The sequence below is a fragment of the Equus quagga genome, chromosome 11, assembly GCF_021613505.1.
Source record: "Equus quagga isolate Etosha38 chromosome 11, UCLA_HA_Equagga_1.0, whole genome shotgun sequence".
Lineage (NCBI taxonomy): Eukaryota > Metazoa > Chordata > Mammalia > Perissodactyla > Equidae > Equus > Equus quagga.
Genome location: NC_060277.1, coordinates 91,258,369 through 91,267,677, shown reverse-complemented (window position 1 = coordinate 91,267,677; position 9,309 = coordinate 91,258,369). Strand labels below are relative to the sequence as shown.

Sequence of the window (9,309 nt, the reverse complement as noted above, 5' to 3'; positions counted from 1 at the left end):
CAACCCCATGTCCTGCAGTCTAACTCCACTTGATTCTACCCTGTAAACGTCTTTCAAGGCCCATCCTGTGGTTTCTGCCCTAATTCAGGCCACCATCACCTCCCAGCCTCCGGTTTCACCCACCCTCTCAAATCCACCCTCCACACTGCTGTCAGAGTGTGCTCCTAGTGATCCGTCTAAAGTGCAAATCTGACCCCTGCTTAAAACGTGTCATTAAAAAACAAAAACATCTTAATCACAGGATGAAACCCAAAACCTTTAACTAAACCCGTAAAGCCCTGGGCCATCTAGCCCGGGCCCACCTCTCTGGCTCTCTCTCCCTCACCTCCTTCACTACACTCAAGTCCTTCAGCTCCTCCAAAGCACTAACCTCTTCCTCTCTCAGAGTCTTAGCATGCACTGTTCCCTCTGCCCAGAAGGGCCCTCCCTGAGCTCTGGGGCTGGCCAAGGCCTCCTCACCCCTCAGATGCCAGCCAAATTGTCCCATCTCAGTTTTCCCTGGCCCCTTCCGGGTCAAGGGGCACCCTCCTTAGTTTCTCGGGCTTGGAACTTACTGTTCTCCCTTCACACCACTTGCCAACATCTCAGAGCTGTGTTTCCGTGTGCTCACCTATTTAATCTGTCTCCCTCATTGCCCAAATTCTCTGTGCCACAAAGACCGCCGTCTCCTGATCACAGCTGTACCCCCACACCCAGCCCAGGACCCGACATAAAAGTGTTCACTCAATAACGATTTGTGGAACAAATGATTCTTTCATCTCGTCCTCCTCAGAACCCCATTTCCAGGCTTGCTTTCATCTCTGGCCTTTGCATGAGTTGCTTCCTCCGCCTGGAAGGTTCTCTCCTTCCCCTCCCACCTGGGCTGATCCACATATCACAAGACTAATTTCTCTGGGATTTACCCTCGGCCCCCTCATTTGAATTAGGGTTTCCCTCTGGGCTCCCCTAGTCCCCTCGACACAGCACTCTATAACACTTTAAAACTGCCACTTGCCAGGTAAACATGACAGATTATTAACAGTAATGATCTCCTCCCGCCTCTCCTCCTGGACCTCTCCACTCCAGCTGGCTCAAGGGCATCTGCTTTCTGTCTTTCAAACCATCAGGAACCCCATTTCCCATTCATCCGATAAGCACTGATCAGGTGCCCACTGCGTTGTTTTCTTTCCTGCAGCCCCGGGGAGGCAGAGAGGAGGGAAGGGATACAGGCGGGATCCTTCCAAGGGTGAGACTGAAGCAGGTGAGAGGATCGGAGGTGCTGAGCAAACGCCCAGCCAGCCCACAGCCAGGGCACGAGTGGGCGCCAAGGAGGCTGGGGGCTGGCGGGGGGGACTAGTGCGTTGAGGTTTGTCCCCTTCATTGAGCATCTGCCTGTGCGGGGTCGGGGGGGGGGGGGTCGGGGAGGGGGCGGGGGGACATGGAGAGCCTGAACGGCAGGCAGCCTGGGATTGCCTCCAGCACAGCTGTGCAGAGTTCACCGAGTCTGTAGTCTGTCTCCCACCCTGCAAGCAGTTCAAGGGACCAAGGTTGGGTACAGTTGCTGGAGGAATCTTGGCTAAAGCCAAGGATCACTGTTCAGTCTCTACTTGGCCAGGCCGCTCTGCTCCTTTGAGCGGCTGCTCATCCCTCTTTCCTGATGCTCCTCACACATCAGAGTTTATCAAAGAGAGATCCAGAGGCCACTTCCATCAGCATCACCTGGGATGGGGGCAAAAATGTGTGGTCCTGGGCTCCCATCTACCCACTAAGCCTCCCTGGGGTGGGACCTTCGAACAGCCTGTGCACAGTACGCTGCTGTGCTCGGCTCGCTCGAGGGCGCGAGCCCCACTGCTCCCGCGCTTCCAGGATCAGCCTGCCTGCCTCCTTGGCCCTGGCTGCTGGGGCCTGCCGGGACCCCTTGGGGGCTGCTCTGCCTCTGCAACCCTTAAATACCAGGGTGCCCAGGGCTCCCCTGTCCAAGCCTCTTGCTCCTCTTGCACACTCACACCTCCAGCACCCAAAGCCAGACTTTCTTCTGCCCTTGGGTGGCCAATGGCACCCAGACTTGACATGACCAAAGCTGACTCCACCACCCTCTCCCCAAAACCCACCTTCCTCCCTGACCTGTGGCACCCACCTCGGTGAGCATCCCGCCTTGTCGAAGCCAGAAACTCAGGATCATACTTGACTCCCTGTCTCCCTTCCCTTCCTCCCTCATCTCAGGAATAATCAAATCTGGATTATTTTGCCTCCTAAAGATGTCTTTCGTCTCCCTGTCTCTCTCCCCCAAGACTATTGCATTTATCTCCTAACTGGTTTCCTTCCTCTAGTCTCTCCTCTTTCCAGTGAATTCTCCAAAAGAATTCTAAAATGCAAATCTGACTACAATCACTAGTACCCTTCAAAGAATTCTCAAGTCTTAGCCCCTTCACCGACACCTAAGACCCTCCATCAGCTGGTCCCAACCTCCGCCGGCTTCCTCTCCTCTCCTCTGTGCTCCAGGAACAGCAAGCAGCTTCCGTTCTAGCCTCCAGACCTTGGACCAGTCAGTGCCCCCTGCCAGGAATAGCCCTTGCCTGGCTGACTCCTCACAACTTCAGCATCACCTCCTCCAGTAAGCCATCCCTGACTCTCCCTGCCCCCAGGGTCCTTGGTGCATCCATAACAGGGATCTGTTATTCCACTCACCACACTGAAAGGAAATCATCGATTTCCATGTCTCAGTTCCCCACTAGCCAGTGAGATGCTTGAGGGCAGGGACGGTGTCCTATTCATCTCTGTAGCCCAGCCCATGGCCCAGTGCCTGGCACCAAGGACAGGCTCGGCCAGTGGTTGACGGATGAATGCGGAGGGGAAGCTTGAAGGAAGTGAGAGCCAAGAATGGCCGGCGAGGGCAGTGAGGGCAAGCCTGGCAGGAGGTGCAGCCAGAGCCACTGTGTGGGAAGCAGAAACTCGAGAACTTCCCTTTATGGCACTCCCACGGCTGCCCGCAGCCATCGTGCCTGCGCTGTTAGCACATTTTGTCTCATTGAGTTCTTGAAACAACAGATCAGGAAACTGGCATCAGAGAACCAAAGCAATCTGCCCAAGGTCACAGGCCTGGAGTGGAATCCACGACTGTCTGATCTGAAAACCTGTGCTCTTTCTGCTGGGCCACACTGCTCTCCTGGGGTCAGGACCTTCTCGAGATGGACAAGGAGTGGGCCCAGCTACGCTTCTGCCGAGCTGAGCACTGGAACCAGCTGCCCACGCTCAGGCCGACAGCTTCTTCCTCCCAGCCGGACCAGAGGCTCAGAGGCCAGACAAGGATTTATCTGTTTCTTCCTTCCCTGGCTTTGGGGGTCTTTGACAAGACATGCATGCCCATGCTCCCCCCGGCCCCAACCATTAGGGAAGGGCTGCTGTATCCTGGTACCGCCCAGGGTGCCTGGGGAACGCAGGGGGTTCTGTGATGCTGTCTGGGTTCTGCAGAATCTGTCTCCCTCATCGCACTTGGCCCAGGCTGATATTAAGATTCATCTGCATTCCCCGTGCACCCGCCTGGCAGATGGTGGGGGAGGAGGCTGGGTGCGTGCTGGGGGCTGCAGCCAGAGACCGAGCTGGGCCTCAAGGGCCACAGAGCAGAGTGCCCACCCATCGTGCCCCAAAGGCCCAGCCCAGGCTGGGGCTACTCTGAATGCTGGGGTGCCTCCTCACCCTCACAGCCTCCAAGGGCTGTTCGGACCTGACCTTTGCTTCTCCTAAGGACTAAAGGAGCCCCGACCTTCCAGGAAGGAAATGTGGATGCGAGTGGAGGGGATGGAGGATGGGTCCCCACCTTTCGGAATCTCAGATCAGAGTCTTGTTCGTCCTCCTTGCCTGGGAGGTCTGCAGAGACCAGAGAGAACCAGGGACCCGGCTGGGGTAGGAATCCAGTTCAGTGACTCCTGGGGTCACAGGGAGGGTAAGCAGTGAAGGATGGAGGTGTAGCTGCAGGGAGGGCTTGCCCACCTCACTCCCCAGCTTCTCAGGAGGCTCACCCCTGACCCCAGACCCAGAATCCACCCTGGCCTCTAGCTGCCTTTTCAGCCCAGGGCTCCAGTCAAGTTTCTTGTCACAGTGGTTGGATTCGGGGGTGGGGCTGGGGGAGTTGTCCCAGCCCCTCTGAGTAAAGTAGAAGAGAAGAACTGACATTACAACAAAAGGAGTACAGGCTAGACACCTAGAAGAACTTCCCTCAGCACAGAAGCAAATCTTGCAGAGACAAAGTGGACTTTGGGCTGTGGAGACAAGCTACATTATTGACGTTCTTTTTTGGCTGTTGGAATAGGTTTGGAAAAAATGATCTTACAAATTCCACGTCTCCTGGGGTTGACGGCAAGGCTGCGGATGCCCGCTACGGGGAAACAGACCCCCCGCCAGAGGGGTTAGAAAAGGTGGTGTCCCCATCCCCGGGCCACCACCGGCTCCCTTCCTTGCCAAGAGTTACTTCGCCCCCGCATCCTGCCCCTTCGTCCTGGGTCCCCCGGCTGCGGGCCGGCAGGGGAGGAGTTAACTCCGGAGGTACCGGCTGGGCTCACTGTACCTGCCGCCGCCGCCGCCGCGGGTGGGAGGGACGAGGAAGCGGGAGCCGCCTGGGCGCCAGAAGCGCTCCAGTCTGGCGGGGTGCTGCGCGGGGAGCGGCGGCCGGGGCTCGGCGCGGCCAGGGGCGTCCGCCAGGGGGCGCGCCGCGACGGGGCGGGAGGGGCCGTCTGGTGTGGGGAATTAGCACCAGGGACGAGCGCGCGCGCGGGTCCCCAGCACATCTGGGCGAGAGCGGCGCCGCTGGAACCGAGGGGGGCGCCGAGCGCAGATCGGCGGAGCGGCAAAGCCGCCGCGCAGCTGGGGCCCATCGAGGCGCTCGGGGCGCACATCTGGGACCTCGAGAGGGGGTCGCGCCGCGCGCAGCTGGACCGGGGGAGGGGGCGGCGGCTGCACTGCTGGACCGAAGGGGGCGGGGTCGGTCCTGGGCGGCTGGCAGAGGGGAGGGCCGCGAGTCGCCGGGGACCGGAGCATGGGACGGCGCGCCTGAAAGAGCAGGGGTGAGGAAGGGGCCTGGGACCCCACAAGGAAAAGAGGAGAGAAAGGGGCCCAAGAGCAAAGGAGGAAGATGCAACTGACCCGCTGCTGCTTCGTGTTCCTAGTGCAGGGCAGCCTCTATCTGGTGAGTGGTCTGGGGAGCTGCGCGGAGGGGCGGGGGCCCCGAGGATTGCGGGAGAGCGCGGGAAGCTTCCGAGCCCGGAAACTTTCTCCCTTCCCCCCCACATCGCCAGGATGGAGGGGAAGCCTGGAGGCTTGGGGAGAGGGCGGGTCCGAGGCCGGAGACTGTACAGAAAGGGTTAATAGGGGCGGGGAGAGGGTGCTTGGCTGGCCCACCCACTCGGCTGGAGTGGCGGGAGGTGCGACCAGCACTAGGGAAAAGGCCGGCAGCTGGGTCGCCAAGGGTTATTCGACCCCTTCCCGGCGCCCCGAGACGCGCAGAAGGGGAGTGGGGTGGGTTGTGGAGCAGACGACCTGCCAGGTCAGGGGGCGTGGGCTTTTCCCTGACCTCGGAGACCCGGAGGGCCCCGGGCTCTGGGGCCCCCAGCGCGCGGAGCCGGTGCAGGCGGGGGGCGGCCCCTGCGTCCCTCGCTCCCGCCGGCCCTCCCGCTCCCTCCCTCCTCGCCTGTTGTTTTCCTCTCCTCTCCCGACTGCGCGCAGCCCGAGCCCCACAGGACCTGGGCAGGCGGCTCCCGCCCCGGGCGCTCGGCGGCTGAGTGGAGCGCCCAGAGCCCGCTCCCCGTGCGCTCCCTCGCGGCTTCCCGGCTGCCCAGGAATCCACCCCAGACCCCAGCCCGGGGCTCAATTCCCCTCCGACCTAGCGCCCGCCCCGCCCCCGCAATCCTGTCGAGGAGAAGCCTCAGCCCCACATCTGGATTTGCCCCTTTCTTCAAAACAATAATCCCCTTTGCCACTGTATGGACGAACCCCTCCCTTCTCGCATCTCCACTTGCAGCCCTTCTCCCCATCCTCCAGCCATTCAGCTGTGACCCCCAGGACCAAATACACACAGGTCTGCAGCCTTGAACCAAACCCCCAGGAGCCTCCCCTCCTGGCTGTCCCTCTACCCTACCCCTTGGGGCCTGGCAGGCGGGGCCACTGCATGTATCCATGGGCATGGCCAGGGCCAGAACAGGGGGCATGAAAACCCCAAACCTCTTTGGAACTCTCTAGACCCCAGGTATCCTCCACCTTCACCCCAGGGTCACCAGCAAATCCAGATGCTGCCCAGCTGTGAGCTGGTGCCCCTGGTGCTGGTAACACAGACGCATAGGCTGAGTACTCTCTTCAAAGACTGAGCAAACGCACGCCAGCCAGCTGCCCTCAGGAAACCTTGTCCACTCCCGATGCCCTCCAGAGCTGTCCTGTGTTTGAGCTCTGTCAGCCTGTCCCTCTGGCCCTCCTCACAGCAACTCCAGGAAGCCTCCCAAGGTGTCGCCTGTCACCAGAGCTGATCTCGCCAAGGCTGGCCAAGAGCCTCGGCAGAGCTTTCCAGGAGATTCCGGGTGGGGTTGGGGCTTGGATAAAACCCCTAGAAAAGGACACCTCTGGTCTGTGAGGCTGGGCATGTGTGGTGGAGTGGGAAGGCTGACCCTGTGTGACTTGACCTTGTGGCAATGTAAGCTTGAGTCCTGGTGTCCTCATCTGTGAAATGGGAATGATCAGAACTCCTACCTCCTAGAGCAAGTGATGTCCTGGCATGTCATCATCCATGGTTCCCAGGGGAGGGTTTGGCTCCCCACACTCTGGCCTTCACTCCAGGTCTCGCCCAAGTCCTCCTGCCAAAATCTAAACTGTATTTGTGCTGGAGAGAGAATTTCACTGGGTTCCGTTTTCTTATTCCATTGTCTGTTGGTTTTGCCTCTGAAAATAGAAACTATCCTAGAGTAGGATGGTGTCTCACCCATCAGACTAGGAAATCCCATAAAGCAGGGGCTGTCCCTCTCCTGTCAAACTGGGGCTCTCCCAGCCTACGGATGGAGCTCTCCTATCTGACTTGGGGATCTTCGAGGGCAGAGACCAGGCCTCCCACATCAGCCTGGGACTTTCCCAGAGGCAGGGACTCTACCTCTCCTGTAAGATGGGAGCTCTGTCAGCACAGGGATATGCTTTTCTGCCATCAGATGGGGACCTTCCCAAGATCAGGCTGACAACTCCTTAGGGGTAGGGGCCGTGTATCTCTGCCACGGTCCAGTAGAGAGAATTCTCGACCAGCCTTCCAGACTTTGCATACTGGCAAGAGGCAGGACAGTGGGGAGAGAAGTAGGGGTGACCTGAGTGTCAAAACACGAGATGGGACCACAACACAAGCCAGATTGCACATCTACCTCCCAGCTGTAAGTGGGCAATGTGCAGGGGCCCCTCAGTCTGAAGTCAGTGAAAGGGACAGGCAGAGAAACAATGTGGGTGGTGAGAAGTGGGGAACCAGAGCTCCTGGGTGCCCAGGGGACAGGGCTCTCACTTTCCTCCCAACTCCCTCCACAGGTCATCTGTGGCCAGGATGATGGTCCCCCGGGCTCAGAGGACCCTGAGCACGATGACCATGAGAGCCAGCCCCGGCCCCGGATGCCTCGGAAGCGGGGCCATATCTCACCTAGGTCCCGCCCCATGGCCAACTTCACTCTCCTAGGGCTGCTGGCTCCCCCTGGGGAGGCATGGGGGGTCCTTGGGCAGCCCCTCAACCGCCCAAACCACAGCCCCCCACCCTCGGCCAAGGTGAAGAAAATCTTTGGCTGGGGCGACTTCTACTCCAACATCAAGACGGTGGCGCTGAACCTGCTCGTCACAGGGAAGATCGTGGACCACGGCAACGGAACCTTCAGTGTCCACTTCCGGCACAATGCCACGGGCCAGGGCAACATCTCCATCAGCCTCGTGCCCCCCAGTAAAGCTGTAGAGTTCCACCAGGAGCAGCAGATCTTCATCGAAGCCAAGGCCTCCAAAATCTTCAACTGCCGCATGGAGTGGGAGAAGGTGGAACGGGGCCGCCGGACCTCGCTCTGCACCCACGACCCAGCCAAGACCTGCTCCCGAGACCACGCTCAGAGCTCAGCCACCTGGAGCTGCTCTCAGCCCTTCAAAGTTGTCTGTGTCTACATCGCCTTCTACAGCACAGACTATAGGCTGGTCCAGAAGGTGTGCCCAGATTACAACTACCACAGTGACACCCCCTACTACCCCTCTGGGTGACCCTGGGCAGGCCACAGAGGCCAGGCCAGGGCTGGAAGGACAGGTCTGCCCACGAAGGAGGCCATCTGTCTGGACACTGGGCAGGGAAGGGGATGGGCCTCAGGCAGGGATGGGGGTGGAGAGGAGGAGATGCCAAGTGGGGCCAGGGCCAAGTCTCAAGTGGCAGGGAAGGGGTCCCACATGCTGGCCCCAACCTGAGGTTGTTGAGTGGCTAAGACACAGGAGAAGTGGAGGAGGGGAGGAGTGAGTTCTCAGCGCAGCCTCACAGGGTTCCCCACTGAGCAACAGGCGGATGTTGGGTCCAGGATGCCCCTGGGGCAGGCAGACCAGTGGGGCCCCAATAAAGTCATGGAGAGGGTCCTAAAACCTTGGCTCCCTCCCTGCCATCCTGAGGAAGGACAGCAACAAGGAGAGGGGTATTTTATCAGCGTGGCCACCAAGTAGGCAATGAAGAATGGCTGAGATGGGGCTTCCTAGGAGCCAGCCCTGGGGGGCCGGGGCAGGAGGAACTCTCCAGCCCCATCCAGTGGGCAGCCCTAAGCCCCTTGTCCTGGACTGTGACTGAGCTTGGCTTGAGGCTGAAGTGGTGACCTTTGGAGTCTGATGTCTTGACAAATAGACCATCTGCCCCCAGCCAGGCCACCCCTTTCCAAAATCCCCTCTCCTTCCATTGCTCCCCACCCCTACCCACCCTCGTGCTGATGGGACGCCCATCCTTAACCTGAGACAGAGGGCGATCGTGGTTCTCCCAGCACCAAGGCCACAGGTGGAAGCCCACCCGTGCACTGTGTGTCCCTCCTCCACCCCACCCCTGCTGGCTCCTTGAGAGTGTCCTTGTCCAGCGAGCAATCCTTCAATAGCCAGCCTTGCCTGTCAGACTGGGGCTCACCCAGATGGAGATGGTACCTCCCCTCTTGGCCCATGGGGCCATCAGCAGCTTGGGGCTGGACTGTGGAGCGTGTGCTGGACCTGTTCCATAGTGTCTGTCCATGGGGGGGAGGGGAGGGAAGTCTTGTGAAATCACCTGATTGTCAACTTCTGTGTGCGGAATCTTGTTCCTGGAGCAGGAAATAAAGCTTTCCT

General features: G+C 59.7%; 1 protein-coding gene across 1 annotated transcript; it reads left to right on the top strand.

Moving 5' to 3' along the window:
• Window positions 1–4,653: 4,653 nt before the first annotated feature.
• On the top strand, window positions 4,654–9,309 carry NXPH3 (neurexophilin 3). The gene is made up of 2 exons (XM_046676394.1): window positions 4,654–5,161; window positions 7,522–9,309. The coding sequence occupies exons 1-2, from the start codon at window positions 5,108–5,110 to the stop codon at window positions 8,224–8,226; spliced, it is 759 nt and encodes a 252-aa protein (XP_046532350.1). The 5' UTR covers window positions 4,654–5,107; the 3' UTR covers window positions 8,227–9,309.